At 43.1% G+C, this 16,040-nt stretch overlaps 2 protein-coding genes across 2 annotated transcripts in view; one reads left to right on the forward strand and one right to left on the reverse strand.

The window, feature by feature from the left end:
• PLA2G7 (phospholipase A2, group VII (platelet-activating factor acetylhydrolase, plasma)) overlaps window positions 1-3,973 on the forward strand; it is a 9,343-nt gene extending 5,370 nt beyond the window's left edge. Inside the window, exons 7-11 of the mRNA XM_009080825.1 lie at window positions 1,311-1,424; window positions 1,698-1,789; window positions 2,210-2,383; window positions 3,414-3,562; window positions 3,870-3,973. Of these exons, the coding sequence (XP_009079073.1) occupies window positions 1,311-1,424; window positions 1,698-1,789; window positions 2,210-2,383; window positions 3,414-3,562; window positions 3,870-3,973 (633 nt within the window). The remainder of the gene's footprint in view (window positions 1-1,310; window positions 1,425-1,697; window positions 1,790-2,209; window positions 2,384-3,413; window positions 3,563-3,869) is intronic.
• An 846-nt stretch (window positions 3,974-4,819) lies between these two features.
• On the reverse strand, window positions 4,820-16,035 carry TDRD6 (tudor domain containing 6; the record flags this gene model as incomplete). Its single annotated transcript, XM_009080836.1, has 5 exons — window positions 4,820-4,892; window positions 7,644-7,729; window positions 8,157-8,246; window positions 9,365-9,483; window positions 9,672-16,035. Coding segments are annotated over 5 exons (6,732 nt in total), but the record flags the coding sequence as incomplete, so codon positions are not given.
• Between the last annotated feature and the right edge of the window lie 5 nt (window positions 16,036-16,040).

Genomic DNA, 16,040 nt, shown 5'->3' on the forward strand with positions numbered 1-16,040 from the left:
TCAAGCCCTGTGGTCCAGAAGATGGAAAAGCCAACAACAGCTTTCTTCAGAGCATAAACTACTTCCTCAACAAAGCTTTCTTGTGAAGTTGCATATTTGAGCTGAGTCTGTTGTTTCTCCTGTTTCCACTCAACTTTGTTTATTCTCTGCATCTTCACCCTTTAACTGCCCAGCCCAGCCTGTAATTGACACACAGTTGAGTTCAAGTGTTTGCATGGCCTTAGGTTTGCTTTAGCTTTCATTTAGTCGGATAGAAAGATGAATTATAGCTATTCTGAGAAGGATATTTGCTTCATAAACTTCAACACACTTTAAGGTGGTTTATAGCAATGTAAACAGTCCAGACTTCCTGCTTATAAGCAACATCCATGTAGATGTGATGTGGCCATACTGACAAGCTCCTCCAAGCATAGACTTGACCTTTAAAATATGGGAGGGTTTTCTTCCAGCTAGTGCAGACTCAGCCAGGGAGGTGTTATCTCCCTGGGCCATACAGACAGCAGTAGAACAGTCATTTCCTGTGCGCATACAACATACCACTTAGTCTCAGTGTGTAATGTCTGAGTTTGCAAATAACCTCCAGAAGCTGTTGTCTGCAAGTTTCACTGATAGATTCACAGGAGATTGGAATTTATTTGAAATTCAGTGATGCACAGACATCTTGCTTGTTGCTTAGGTGCTGCAGTTCCCAGGGACACTACTGTCCTTTGCTTCTATTTGAAGCTTTTCTTTTATTGACACATCAAATTTAAAAACATTTCTTGTACAGAACAATGAAAACCGTTATCTGCAACAGCTTCACTACAGTTTTCAAGGATGTGTGTATATATATGTATAAAATGAAATGGGCTTCTTAGCTGTTTCTTATTTGGGGTTTACCCAGTGTAAAGATGGTTTCAAGGCTATTGTGCAGGCTAGGGCAAGTGATGTGATGGCATTTGCTCATCAAAGTGAGCATGAGGAGGTGCAGAGACTCAGCTGTCCTTGTAATCGTATAACTTAAGCCTTTGCACATCCCAACAACCCCTTCTCTTGAGTAGTGACAGGATGAAGGAGTTGAAGTGTTTGGCACGTTATAGGTATAAATTCCTCTGCGTGCAGAGCATCTGTGCAAGAGCTTGAGCTCTTTGGACCTCCAAAAGTCAGCTTTGGTTTTGGTCAGACCTTGTCAGAGTTTTATTTTACAGTTGCATTCTGCAGTTCAGAATAGCTGGTACCATATCAGGCACTTGGGGGGGGGAAGAAATTCAGACTAAGTGGCCAGCAAGCCATCCTTCCACTGCTCTACCTCAACCTCTCCTCCTCCCCAGGTGCAGCAAAGAGCACAGGAGTGTATCAAAGCTCTCAATCTCATTCTCAAAATCAATTCAGGAGAGGAAATAACAAATGTACTACATTCAGACTTTGACTGGAATAGCCTAAAGGTGAGTGAAAAGTGGCAACTGCATTTCATTAAACACTTAATAATGCTTCTGGTTTCCCCCTTCCATTTCTAATTGGTTCCTGTAAACTACTCTGAAGATCACACTGTAGACCTATGAACATATCTGCAGGTCATCCCAAGGTGGATAGATGGTAATGGAGATGAAATGATGCCCTTCCTACTTCAATGGGATCTATTAACTAAAAAAAATATTCCCTTTGAAAAAAAGGTTTGGGAAAGAAAATCTTTTACAGCACCTGGATTTTTTTGACAGGATTCTGTTGATACTAGCAGAATAGCTGTGATGGGACACTCTTTTGGTGGTGCTACAGTTATTGAGAGTCTCAGCAAAGAAATAAGATTCAGGTAAGTATGCAAAACAAGGCAAGAGACATTTGGCACTTGATAGGTCTCGAGCAGGGCACCTTACCTAGGATCCCCCAGCTACTAATTAGTTCCCAAAGAAAATTTTGTTAGGTGTGTCTTGCTTTCTCAAGTCATGGTTCTTCCAACTGTGGGGCTGTGGGGGAACATAAGAGCTGCTTCCTGTTACATCATGATACTGTGAGACCCTGCAGCCCAGGTGCACTTGGCAATGGAGGCCAACAAATGCAACAATGGATTAATTCTCTTCACCCAGAGTAGAAATAATTTGGAAACAAAATGGTTCATTAACCTGTTCAGTATCAGAGTTTCTCTTCCCCATATTTCCTGCAAATCAAAGCATGCTGAGAGCTTCCATTCAGAGCTTTCTGCTTCTGTGACAATATCCAGTTGTTTTGGCAGGTGTGGCATTGCCCTCGATGCGTGGATGCTTCCTGTAGGTGATGACATTTACGAAAACAGTGTCCAGCAGCCGCTGCTTTTTATCAACTCTGAAAAGTTCCAGTGGGTTGATAACATCTTAAAGATGAAGCAGCTCATCTCCAGTGACACAAACAAGAAAATGATCACTATCAAGTAAGTGTCCATAATGCATAATTTCTGTGGTTGAAGATTAATATTTCTTGCTGGAGCTGTGCAGTTACACATAACTGCGGAACGGTAAGACAGTCACTAGCACACAGGTCTGATGAGGAGAGGCTGAGGGAGCTGGGAGGCTCAGCCTGGAGAAAAGGAGGCTCAGAGGGGACCTTCTCACTCCGTACAACTCCCTGAAAGGAGGTTGCAGCCAGGTGGGGGTCAGGCTCTGCTCCCAGGTTACAAATAACAGGGCAAGAGGAAATGGCCTCAAGTTGCACCAGGGCAGGTTCAGATTCAATATTAGGGACAATTTCTGCATCGAGAGGGTGGTCAAGCAGTGGAACAGCTGCCCAGGGAAGTGGTTGAGTCATCATCCCTAGAGGGATTTAAAAGACATGCAGATGTGGCACTGAGACACGGTTAGTGATGGGCTTGGCAGTGTTAATGGTTGGATTTCATGATCTTAAAGGTCTTTTCCAACCTCAGTGATCCCATGATTCTATCCTTCCCTGGGGCCCAGGTTTTCACTCCATGTTTAAATTAGCCATACATTCCCCACAAAGGGAACAGAGACCTCTTAAAGCAGCCAGTTTAAACCCAAGTTTAAGATACTCCAAGGAGTCCATTCCTGCCCTGGGGCACAAGTTTTGCTCTGAGCCTCATGCAACACCTGTGTTTGAACACTAAATAGCCTCTTGGGGGCAGTTCTGCCCTCACCCAGTGAAAGCACTGTGGCCTGGGGAGTGGATGACTCTGTCCTGCACCACAAAGCAGAGAGACAACTCAATCTTGACATTTTGTCAAGGCAACTCTTTAGTACCACTGCAGTGACTGTGACTTACAGTGAGCTGGTACAAACCTTCCTCCCTTCTGAAATTAGGACAGAATTTCCTGCTAATCTTGCATGCTCGTGTGCTGAGCCTCATATCTTCTGCTAAAGAAGACAGCATAAGACATGTGACCAAAGTCTGCATCTTTTAATCAGATAACTTTCTTAGAAGCCTGTTGATCACTTTTCTCTTTGTAGGGGGTCAGTACATCAGAGCTTTCCTGACTTCACCTTTGTGAGTGGAGGAATCATAGCAAAATTTTTCAAATTAAAAGGAGAAATAGATCCAAATGAAGCTATTGATATCAGCAATCATGCTTCATTAGCCTTCCTGCAGAAACATCTGAGTAAGTACCTGTTTACTGCAAAGTATGAAGTCCCTTTTTAATTCCTGTGAAGCTTTTTATATAACTATTCAAGATCAAAAGTGTGTCAGTATAAAAAAACAGAGACTGTTTCTAGAGGTTTGTCAGTTACTTTTGTAATCTTAAGACACTCAGAGGAACATCACTGGTATTTTGTTCCGATTCATAAAAAAACCCTGTCTTTTTTTCAAAAAAACATCATGCCAAGTTGGTTTAATTTTTCAATGTAGTTTTACAAAAAGCTGATTAAATTCATTACCACTTGGGTTTTCTTTCCCCTATTTTATAGTGCTTAAGAAAGATTTTGACAAGTGGGATTCTCTTGTGGATGGCATAGGACCCAATGTTATTCCTGGAACCAATATTGACGTATCTCCAGCCGAACCTGAATAAAGAATACAGAGAAGGACTGAAAATGCCAGAGATCAGGACACTAATGTTGGCCAGATATTGTGGAGACATGTGATGGTATTAAACACCTACACTGCTTTTGGGGTGTGGAACAAACAAAAAACAAATAAACAAAAAACACACACAAAAAAAGAGGCATTAAGTTACATTATCATGAAAACAGAGGTTTTGGTTCAAATGAGTTCAACAGGGGAACTTCTGCTTTGTAAGCAGCTGGGGGGAAATCACTTGATGGTAATTTAAAGATTATTTCTAGTTTTGACTTAAGGAGCAAGTTTGCAGAGAGACAGATTAAAGCTTCAAGGAATTCAACTACAGTTCTGCTTACCAAGCTTTAAGTCAGTTTGTATCCAGCAAGCCTTTTTTTGCAGTGTAAGAAGAAAGGCTAAAACAAGAAAAAACACAAACCAACCACTTTGTTACTAAGCTACTTAGTATTTCAGCTGCAGTCTAACAACAGTTGGAGCTGGGGTAGGATTTTGCTTTTTCTAGTCAGAGAGGGGCTAGTGGAGGGTGGTCTTCAAACTGTCTTATTTTAATGTCACAGCAAAAAGCTACAGTTCTGATAACAGCATAGAAAGGTGTTTGTTCAGACACTGGACTTAATCCACTTAAATGTAAGATTTGTGTTTAGTGTCACACTTAGAGGAGGTTTTATTCCAAAAGCTGCTGAATTGGTCACTCTTGTCATAGCAACTAATTCCCTCTGGGCAAAGCTCCAAGCAGTTCTTCTCTTGTTAATGTCTGTGTTATCACTATCACAGTGTAAGACTGCAGGTGAAATTATAGAGATGTGTCACATGTACAACTCCCTTTACATGATCCTTGTTAGCACTGCTTGATCTTCTGAGGTCTCTCATGGCAGTAATACTCATCTTTGTCCAGGTACTCACATTGCTGCCTGTAATAGACAGTAGATGCAGTCAGCTCCTGCTGACAGATACAGACAGAAATGGTTGTACCTGGACAAAGACTGTCACCTGCCACTTGGTCATCCTTGTTTAAGGCTCTAATTCTTAGATCAGAACTCTACGAAGCTTCTCCACAGAAGGGTGTCTTCTAAATTCTGCTTGTTTCAAAATTTGGTTACAACCAAAACTGAAGCAAGCAGAACAAGCAAAGCAATTAACAGTGTAATTAAATATGGACTTGTCCTTCAGAATTTAAGTTTTCCCCAGCCTACTACTGTGTATTGTCTCTACTAAGCAAATAAATGTGTTTAAACATGCCTTACTGAGTCAGCACTAATACTTAAGATCTACCATGAGACCCACCTGGACTGACACTATCAGCCAGCTTGGGTTCCTAAGTCCTTCTGGCAGCATGAAAAATCCAGTCTCTGAGGAGGAGGAAGCAGCTATGCCATACAGGAGGAGTGTGGAATAGCACTATAAAATAGAAACCCCTTTTCAGAACCTGAGGAGAATAAAAGGCAAGATACCTGTCACATAGCTGCAGGTTAAATCCTTACCATGCTGTACACATGTATCTGCAAAACCAGTCTGCAGCAAAACTGCAGGATGCCATCCACACATCATTTGGGCTTATGCAAACACAAGTCATTAACAAAACACATAAGCAAATCAGTATATGCCAGCCAAAGCTTTATTCCAACTTCTTCCCTTGCTTTAGAACAGCACCAAATGCAACACTTCAAGGCAGAATGTTTTTTTCCTCCATAGGGAAACACAGAAATTCCACTCCCTCAAAAATAATCCTCAACTTTTTTTTTTAAGAGAAAAACACACTTAATGTAACTTTTCCAAAAGCAAACTTCATAAGGCAGTGCTGTACAACACAGTAGCACATACAGAAACTCACAAGAAACCTTTGTTCAAGAACCACCCACCAAGAACTCAATAGAAGTTAGTGCACCCACATTCTCTAAGAAATGTCAGTTGAGACAAATTATTATTTAAGAAAGTACAGCTGTAAGAACAAACTGATAAGAACAGTCTACCAACAACACTATTTCTGGACAGGGAAGTACAGTAGTGATAGGCATTTGCTCAGTTAGGTAGGAAAAACCCAAAACACTCAATACTTTGCTTGTGTTCTGGTTCCCATGAACACATTTTCATGGGAATGTTTGGTGGTAGTTCAGCTTCATGTGGTCAAAATGTCACTTGGTTTCATCAGGATCTTCAGCTAAATCTCCAGTGCAGTCAGTTTGCTTTTCTACAAGGAATAAACACAGATTAGACTCAAGGATGTTTCTATAAATGTGTATAAATACTTTACCATCTAAAGTCATAGCTCTGCAGGGCTTCAGAGTAAATACTGGACCATATTAAAAGACTACACACATCATACAAGGATAAAACAGCTGAAATAACAGACCTGCTCAAAAAGATGAAGCAAGTAGTGCTCCCAGATTTCAGCTATGAGTTCAATCCACTCCATCCCTCACTGGGCAAAGCATATGCCACTTTAGGAGTTTTTGCACCCGTGTGCAGCAAGATCTAGCTCTATGACTTGTGCTTGGATGACCTCAGCTCATGTTCCCTGTGCTGTTGCTGAGAGGGTGCACACACTAGTTCTATGCAAAGTGTTCAAGAACAGACAGTGGGCAAATGTGGACAATAGTAATTAGCAACAGAAGTGGGGGAGAAAAAAACTACAATGAAGTGGTAAAAACTGTAGAAGTATTATCAAAATGGCAAAATCAAGACTAATCCTGCATTTGAGTGAAGCAATTGAGGGAGAATTTGTAGCTTCTCTATTTCAACATTAATAGTTCTTTTAACTACTTTTTTTTGTTGTTGAACGGGCAGCTAGATCTCTGTTCCAGGCTTCATTATTTGTTAGCCATAAACCAGTCAAGCTTTCAGTCCAGTTGCAGTGAGATACGATTATCAATTCAATCCCTGAAAGCACAAATGCTTCATCTATACTTAAACTCAGTTCAATCTCCATCAGGCAACCACAGAAACAAATTGCCCAGAGAGGGTTTAGAGTCTCTATCCTTGGACATATTCCAGACCTGAAAGTAAGGTCCTTAGCAACCTGATCTAGTTAACCCTGCTTTCAGCAGCTCCAAAGGCCCCTTTCAGTCTGAACTGCTCTATAATTCCAGAGATTATAGAAATAGTACATAATCAGAAAGAACCTGTACTATTTCTTTGGTACACTGAATAGGTGTTTGCCAGTAACACTGCAAAATCTGTAACGATAAAGATGTACATGCACCATTCACTAATTATCCTTACATGAAAGATGGTATTATTATGGGTTTAGAGTTATAGACCAAGATCTGTTAAGGGACTGATTGGGGAATTCCAATCCCAAACTAAATGCTTGGCAGAGTCTGCCTAGCAGTCACTCCCCTTGCCTCAGAAACATGAGCAAGAACAGCATTCTGATGGTGGATGTTCAAAACCCTACCAAAATCTATAGCTTGGGTGAACCACCCCAGCTTTTCCAGGAGGCTCAGTCCATTAAGTGAATAAATACTGAATTGGTCTCCAATCCAGACAGTAGCAGCTTTCATTGCATGCAGTCACCCCTAAACTGACAGCACATAAGCCAATGCTACTAAGATAATCACAACAACAGTATCAACTACATAAGCTCCAAGTACTGTTTCAACAGTATTTTCCAAAAGACAGCACTTCGTATAAAATTAGGAAGCAACCAAAACCAAATACACAACCCATCTGAGAGGCTTAAGGTAGACTTACCTTGAAGTAAGGACTCCTCTGGTAAGGACTGCAAGTTCTCTGTTGCAGGGGTTAATGCCTATACAAAAAGGGGTTTGTTAGGAAGCTGGCACTATCTCCAAGGCTCCATTGAGGTACTAGGCTACTTCCATACTTTAATCCTAGACTAATGTTTACATCAGCACCACTGGACTCCTATTTACCCCTGTCTTCCTCCTTATAACTCACTACATTAGTCTTTGGCCCACTTCTCACTTTGATGCAAAAATTGCATGTGTAGAATGAACTGGAAATTCATCACCAGCACCATGGCTGATGGCCTGAGTTTCAGCTTTCTGACATGAGTTTTTCATCCACTGATAGCTACTTTGTGAAGAACACTGTTGAAAACCTTATTATTTCCTAATTACTTCATAACAGTACTATTTTTCATGATTTCCCAGTTTGTTAGCACCCTCTATAAGAAACAGTAGTGTCCTGCCCAGTCCACTACTACACTGCCATACCTTAGATGATCTGGAAGCAGAGTCAGGAATACCATTCCAGACGTTCTCAGGATCCACAATCTCTTCATTACCACTGCAGAGATTCAAGACCTGTACAGGCAGAACCAAAGTCTATCTAGCAGAGAAGCAATACACTCAGCAAATGAGACATCGCAGTAGGAAAAAACAGTTGAGGACTCCCTGCCTTTCAGGAGGTTTTAAGAAGTCTGTATCTTGCAAGGAAGTGCAAGTTCTAGTCACTGATAAAACTGAATAGAACTACTGAGTCTGCTCGAGGCTCTCCTGGGCTTCTAACCCAATTATAGTGAGAAAGAACACCTGGAATTCACCTACTAGATCAGAATCAGCAGGAAACTATAGGGACACTTACATAATAATCCCTGATGCTCATCTGAACACAGCTGAGGTTAGCCTAATGTTAACCAAGGAATCTACTAGCAGAAGAGCTAGCTGCCACAATCTCAGGCAATCTTCCTTCTTCTATGTAATGATCTTTAAGTTGTAATTGAAGGTTGGAAATCCAAAAGTTAACTCCCATCAACCACTAATGCAATACACATTCCACTGTACATAATAATCCCTGATGCTCATCTGAACACAGCTGAGGTTAGCCTAATGTTAACCAAGGAATCTACTAGCAGAAGAGCTAGCTGCCACAATCTCAGGCAATCTTCCTTCTTCTATGTAATGATCTTTAAGTTGTAATTGAAGGTTGGAAATCCAAAAGTTAACTCCCATCAACCACTAATGCAATACACATTCCACTGGGGCAGGAATAGCTGTAGATTTATTATTACTTACAGCATAGTTTAAGTTTCTGCCCAAGTTTCTACTATTCTAGCACTAATTCCTCAAAACTCCAGTGAAATAATACCATGTTTCACGAGTCTTTAATGGTAACACAGCTCCATAGGACAACAGTAACTTGCAGGCCAGACAGAACCACACACATATGAGTGTGTATCTGAAACTGGAGCCAGACCCTTCAATATTCCCAGTCAATACAAGGGTGTAAGATGTGAAGGGAGTACTGACATATGTAGCATCCAACTCAATTTGAGACACTTCTGTTGCTGTTTCTGTGTAACCTGTAAATCCAGAATCAGCCTCGGTTCTATTACAGACTTCATTAAAATTTTCCAAGGTTAGAGGAAGACCAAAGAAGGACCAGATCTTAAGAATGCAGAGAGTATCCAAACCATACTTACCCTGGTACCTATTCCAGAGACCTCCAAAATACGAGCCTCACACCATTTGAGAGATGTCCACACCACGCATTTGGAACCAACAGCAAAGCCCTTCAAATTATTTGTATAGTCTTGGGGTGCTACAAGAAATTACGACATACCAATGTCATCACTGAAGGATGAAAATAACCCACATAAAAGCCCATATAAACAACTCCTTGAAAAACTACAAACGTTCAGAACCTTGCTCCTCTCCAAACTACTTCTACTTGATATTTGAAAGTTTAAAACTTTGATTATTTAACTCCTTAAAAATCAGATAATTTACCTGCACTGCAGTCAGCCAAGGTCTTGTTTTGCTTCTCTTCATCTCCAGGCTTACAGTCTGATGACCACACATGCGTATTTCCACACTCTTTAAATGACTCAGTCAAGTTTTGTTTCATCCATTCTTCCACACGTTTTTCTTCATCATCTTTCTTCTGCCACCCCTGATGTTTCTCAACTTCGCAGTCACATGACTGTACAGTGAAAACAGGCCTTGGATTTGTTGAGTCCTTTGTAAGAAATGAAAACTGACGTCCACTATTTGCAGAACTATGCAGTGCAGCATGTTTCAACGATAACAAGTTATCCTCCTCCCTGTCTTCCTGAGATGGCTGCACATCAGGCGGCAGCAGTTCCATAAAGTGCTCAACCTTGGCACCTAGCATTGACCACCTGCCATTGGTCTTCAGCTGCAGTTCTTTCTCAGGTCCACCACCAGATGATGAGAACCTTAGAGAAGGAGGGTCTGCTTCCACCCAGTCATCCTTTATAGCCTCTGATTTATGAATTCCAGACAAGTTCACTTCCAGATTTTCTGCTTTCTTTCCCAAAGAAAGCTTAACATCAGATGGAATCAGCTCTACTGACTTCTCTCCATCACTAACTGAAGGCACCAAGTTTTCTTTCTTACTAAGTGACGGTAAAATTTCAAGAAAATTCCGAGCTGTCAAATGCCCTATCTCCTCACTCACAACTGGCAGCTCCAGCAATTCCTGTTCCAACATCTCTCTTGCTTCACTGTCTGACCCTGTCTGCATTTCAACTGACTTTGTTTGCAATGCTTCCTTTGCTATTTCACCAAAGGACTTCCCTGAATGTACCTTTAGCTCCAGCAGGAGCTCTTCTGTATCACATGAATAGTGTGTTTCTAATAGATCCAGTTCTACTGACATCCCTGTTCCATCACTTGAAAAGGGTTGTGCCTCGAGCACCGCCATTTGCAGTTCTTGTTTGTTTCCCAGGAAAAGACTGGTGGCTGAAGCACTGCCTGTCAGTTCTGCTTTCAGGTCAGCATCCTCTCCAAACAGTACTTCAGACAATTCTTGTTCTGCAACTTTCATTTCGCTCCCCAGAGTAGGGGGAGAAGGGCTGCATCCTCTCCTTGGTTCTAGTAACACACTGTCCTCACTCTCCACTTTGGACAGAGGCATCTCTCTATCAAAGCTGTTCTGATGCTCTGTTTCATATCCCTCATCAGTCTTCCCACTGGTAGCTCCCACTGACGTATCTGCTTCTGCAGTATCTAAGAGCTCAGAAGGTACACTCAGGAAAGGTTCTGAACAGTGTACAGCATCTCCACTTTCTTCCTGAGCTAATCCACAAACAGCAGTAGTTTCTTTTTGCAGACAAATCCCCGTATCAGTGTTCAAACATCTGTTTTCCTTTAAGGAGCTCTCAAGGTTTGAGGACGTGCTGTCACCAGTTCCTTTACTAGCCTTCCAGAAGGGCTTCATCTCTTCATTAATACTAATGCCAGAAGCCTCCAGCTTGACAACACACAGAGGAACTTCAGAATCTTTATCTTCCTGAGTTTCTATTACTTCAGCTTCTAACAAGTCATCTTCAGTCATACCATAAAACTTCTCACTTGCTTCACTAAGCCATGAGCCCTCTGAGGGACTGAAACCTGACAGACAGCAAGCAAATGCTTGCCCAGGTACTCTAAGCAATTCACATGGAAGCTGTCGGACCATCTCCATGCTAACAGCTTCCTCACTTCCATAATCCACATGTCTAACAACTACACTGTCATCTTTTACACTGCTGATTTGAGCTCTGTAGAACCTTCCATCTTCACTGTATTTTGCTAGACACATATCACCACTTTTAATACAAGATCTGTCATTGTTCAAAGAGCTCAGTCCATGGTTTTCAGCTTGCTTTATTTTTTCCTCAATGTAGCTCAGGTCTTGGCTATCAGCACTGTTACACCAGAAGTATTCTGGACCGTTTACCACTGTGACATAAACTTTTAAAGTCTGACCTGCCTCGGGAAACTTCCAGATAAATGATTTGCAGTCACTTACACAGGAAATTTCACTTAGTGCCTGAGGAGGCAAAGGCTCACACACAGTTGTATCACTGTTCTCTCTTTTATCAATTATTTCTGCAGAACAGGATCTTTCTGTACTTGCAAGATCTTCACCAGCTAAATCCATTGTTATTATACCTCGACAGTCACTGAGAATAACTTCCCACTTATCCTCAAGCTTCTCTACAAATTCACACAACAGCAGGGTTTCACTTGTTCTCTCCGCGAAGTCAAGCACTGCTTTCTCCACCCACTTTATATTTTTTTTGCATTGAAGTCCACCTAGGAAGCAGCAAATGCCTACTGCTGGGATAGATGACAAGTTCTCAGGGAGTCTACATGCTTGATCTACACTAATTACTGAAGTATCACCATAATCAATATAACGTACACTTATCAAATTGTCAGAAGTCTTCTCTTCTACTACAGCTCGATACCACAGGTTGTCTTGTGAATAAACAGCACTGATTAAATCTCCTGCTTGGACAAGTTGTCCACAAGGGTCCTTTGCTGGTGTCCCTTTATTTAAACTTTCTAAAATGCTGTGAAGCCGTACCTTGTCACTTTCTAGCTGAACATAAAAATCCAGCGGATTATTGACATGAGACACATACGCTAAGGCTTTAAAAGCTGGAACTATCTTCTGTTGTGGTAGATCAGATAAATTTTTCAGTGTTATAGACCTGTCTTTGGCATCGAATTTAATATCTGGCTGTGCATTCATCTGGACAGATAGCAGAGACTCCTCCCCTGCTTTATCTAACAAAATAGCACCCTTCTTACTGCTAAGCATTTCATTAGGTTGTAATAATCCAGCTGCCAGATCTCCCTTTGTAGAGGGATGGAAAAAGTTTGCATCTTCTTCTTTGAAGTGCCTTTCGCTCTCCTGTCCTCCCTGAGCTTCAGATGTGTGTTTTTTGCTTTCAAGAGGCCTGCCTGCATTTAAAGGGGACTCTGGACTCTCATTCACATGGGTCTTTCTAGAGCACAAAGTGTCATTTTCTATATGACTAGAGAGTCCTGCATTTTTTAGGCTTAGCTCCTTCAGTTTTGCATTAATTTGAGTATTACCATCAAACAACTCAACAATCAGTTTATTACCAGAGTCCCTTGCTACTACTATTGCTTTTAATTTCCTTTCTAGGACAGCTTCCTTAAACCATGTTGTAGCTTCTTTGGAAACAGAAGACACATCAGATACAGAACACTTTATGGCCTGCATTGGCACAAGCAAGACATCAGAAGCATCACTGGGTAAAGGAAGCAGATCATCTTCCCCTATTATCGCTGTGTTCCCAAAATCCACAAAGAAGACTTCCACCTCAGGATCTCTTTTCGTAATTATTCCCCTATACCAACTACCGTCAGTGTGCCTTGCTAAACACAGGCTCTCAGACTTTGCCAAGGATCCTGTGCTGATCATTGTTTCACTCAGGCAACTGATGCTATCAGCAAGCTGTGCTAAGGTGTCTGCACACCTTTCCAGTTGGCAGTAAAACGTCCATGGATCCTCAATATGCGTAATACAAACATCTTCCTCACTCCCAGTTTTGAGACCATGATTAGAATAATAGTAAGAATGAAGGCGAACCAAGGGTACCAGATGCTTTTGAGGAAATGAAGGTCTGGCTAAACCTTTCTCAGTCAGAAACTGGCAAGCACTCCGAAAAGGTGTGAATATATCCACAATGTTAAACAGCTCACTATTTACTGAAGCCAAGGCAAACACTGTACAATTCAGTTCAGGTGCAGATGATGACTTATCAACAAACTGCTGAAAAGCCTGAATTGCTTCTTCATCCCAAGCAAAGGGATTCTGACCATTGGGCTGGATTAAGTTGTAGAGGCTGCACCTGAAAGCCTGAGCCTCTAACCGAAGAAAGCGTTCATTAATTGCACAGAGGTTTCTCAGACACACCTGCTCTCTGTTGCCATAGTCAACATACACAACTTCTACTTTTCCCGCAGAAAGTCCTACACGAACAATTAAAGCCCTGTACCATTTTTGATCCTCTGAGTACTGGGCTAAACACACACGATCTGGCCAAGCATATGGCTGGGATGAATTATTACAATACTCCTGAATTTCATCCATTAGTAACTCAAGGTCATTGCAATTTCTAGATAACTGACACCAAAAAAAACTAGGATTTTCAACATATGACAGAACAACATTAACTGTACTTCCCACTTCTAAGTAGCCTCCACAATAGGACCCTGGCTTAATTTCTATGTAACTCTGTCTCAAACCAATGTGCAGGTTTTCCTTGCCCTCACAGTCCTGAGCAGGAAGAGATTCACTACTTTTAGAACTGTGAATGGCTGCAACAGGGCTCCCTCTGACCATCACAGCCATGTAAGGGTCACATGCTTTATCACTGCTCTCTAGATCAGATTTTTCTCTGAGCCTTTCCTCTACATTTATTTGGTTTTCCTCTGCAGCATGTGCTAAGGAAGAAGCCTGTGTCATAGTCTTATCGCCTGACTTCTGTGGAGTCTTTGGTATTTCACATCTCTGGTATTCAGCATAACCTCCCTGTGCCATGAGTTTACTTACTCTTTTCTCTCCTAATTGGGAATGGACAAAAATTTCAACCACATGCTTGCCACCCTGCATGCTCAAAAAACAAACCTTCAGTGTTTTATTCAGTACAATATTCCTGAATGCTAACACAGAGGCTTCACTCCAACTCCCTCTCACAGGGGAAACACCTGCCAAACAACACTTCAGAGCTAAAGCAGGGAGTTCCCTGAAGCAAGGGAGCAGCTCCTGCACTGCACAGCAATCCACAGTTTCTGTACTGCCTCTGTCCACCAGGTGTATTTCCACCCCACTGGCCAGTACCCTGGTGACCACTGCTCGATAAAAGACACCCTCATTCCCACTGACACAACAGAAGGATCCAGGCTGTGGGTCCCACCCAGCACCACACAGCTTTGTGGCATGGGAGTAAAAATTACACATGCGCTGCCTCAGCTGCCTGAAGAGCTGCTGATGCTCAAGGAGCTGCAACCAGAACTCTGATGGGTCTTGGAAGTGGGAGACCTGTGTGTTGTAGAACCTGCCCGGCTTCAGATGCACACCAGCTAGAGCAGCAGAGGCCAAATCTCCGTGTGTTGAAACAACAGGAAGTAGACCTGGTGGCAATTCCAATTCTTCAGCTAAGGATTCTTCTACCTCCCCCTGCTCACAAGCCTCAGTTTGGCTCCCCTGCTCATGACAGGTGGCCAGGCAGCAAGCCTGAGACCCAAAAAGATGATTCAAATTGACGCCCTTTTCCCCATACAGGGTCACATAATAGAGATGCTCAAAGGAGCTAAAGGTTTTGATGTGAGCACTCACTGCTTTGCCTAGCACCAATGCTTTTAGTGCATCAATCTGCGATAGGGACCAGCCACAGCCTCCATCTGAAACACCCTGAAGAGCACACACATAAGTCACCACAGGCATGCGAAAACACTCAGCAGGCAAATGGCGCAGGTTGGCTCTGGTCACAGTCTCCTTTCTGCCATAGTCCACAAGGATCACGAGAGCTGTCTGCTGGTCCTGCTCCCCAGCAATAAGCTTCAGCAAAAGGGCACGGTACCACCGGCCATCTGTGGCACGAGCAGCACAGGGTGAGCCCACTTCGGGCAAGAAATCCTGTTCCCACTGGCTGTAGGTCTGGCACAAGGTGTCAGAAAGGTAACGGATCTCCCGGGACAGGCTCTGCAACTGGCAGCAGATGTGGTGTGGGTTGGAGACATGGGTCACAAGGACAGGCTCTGTCAGACCCAACTCAAGCTGCGGGTAGAAGTAATCTAAGGCAGGTGCCAGAGGCTGATCTGAGAGCAACACCTGAAGAATCTGTGGCACTGCAACAGTTCCACAAGAACACACTGAAGGCTGTGGCCAGAGCTGCTGCTTTAATGCGCCAAAAGGCAGGCAGCTCTTGAGTACCTGGGAGAACCGACGGGAAGGGACCTGCCTGGCTAGGCCCAGCTGACACATCTGGGCCACGAGCTGCGGCAACTCGAGCACGATGAGCTGCGGCGTCAATATCGCCTGCACCAGGCCAGACACCTCCCTGCCGTGCAGGAAGCTGAGGAACTCCATAGCCTCTGCCGTCCAGCTGGAGCACGGCAAATCCCCACTGAAGGCCGCGCCCCTGGGGCCCCGGGAGGGCACGACACCGGCTACGATACAGCCCAGCACCTCCGGGGGCGGCTGGAAGAGCTCCGCGCTGCCTCGCGCCAGGTAATAGGCAGATGTGACCACCACGTGAAACACGCGGTACTCCCGGGCGCGGCGACTCACCACGAGGCAGCGGTACCACAGCCCCAGCACCTCCACCAGGC

This window comes from Acanthisitta chloris, unplaced genomic scaffold, assembly GCF_000695815.1.
Source record: "Acanthisitta chloris isolate BGI_N310 unplaced genomic scaffold, ASM69581v1 scaffold12360, whole genome shotgun sequence".
NCBI lineage: Eukaryota > Metazoa > Chordata > Aves > Passeriformes > Acanthisittidae > Acanthisitta > Acanthisitta chloris.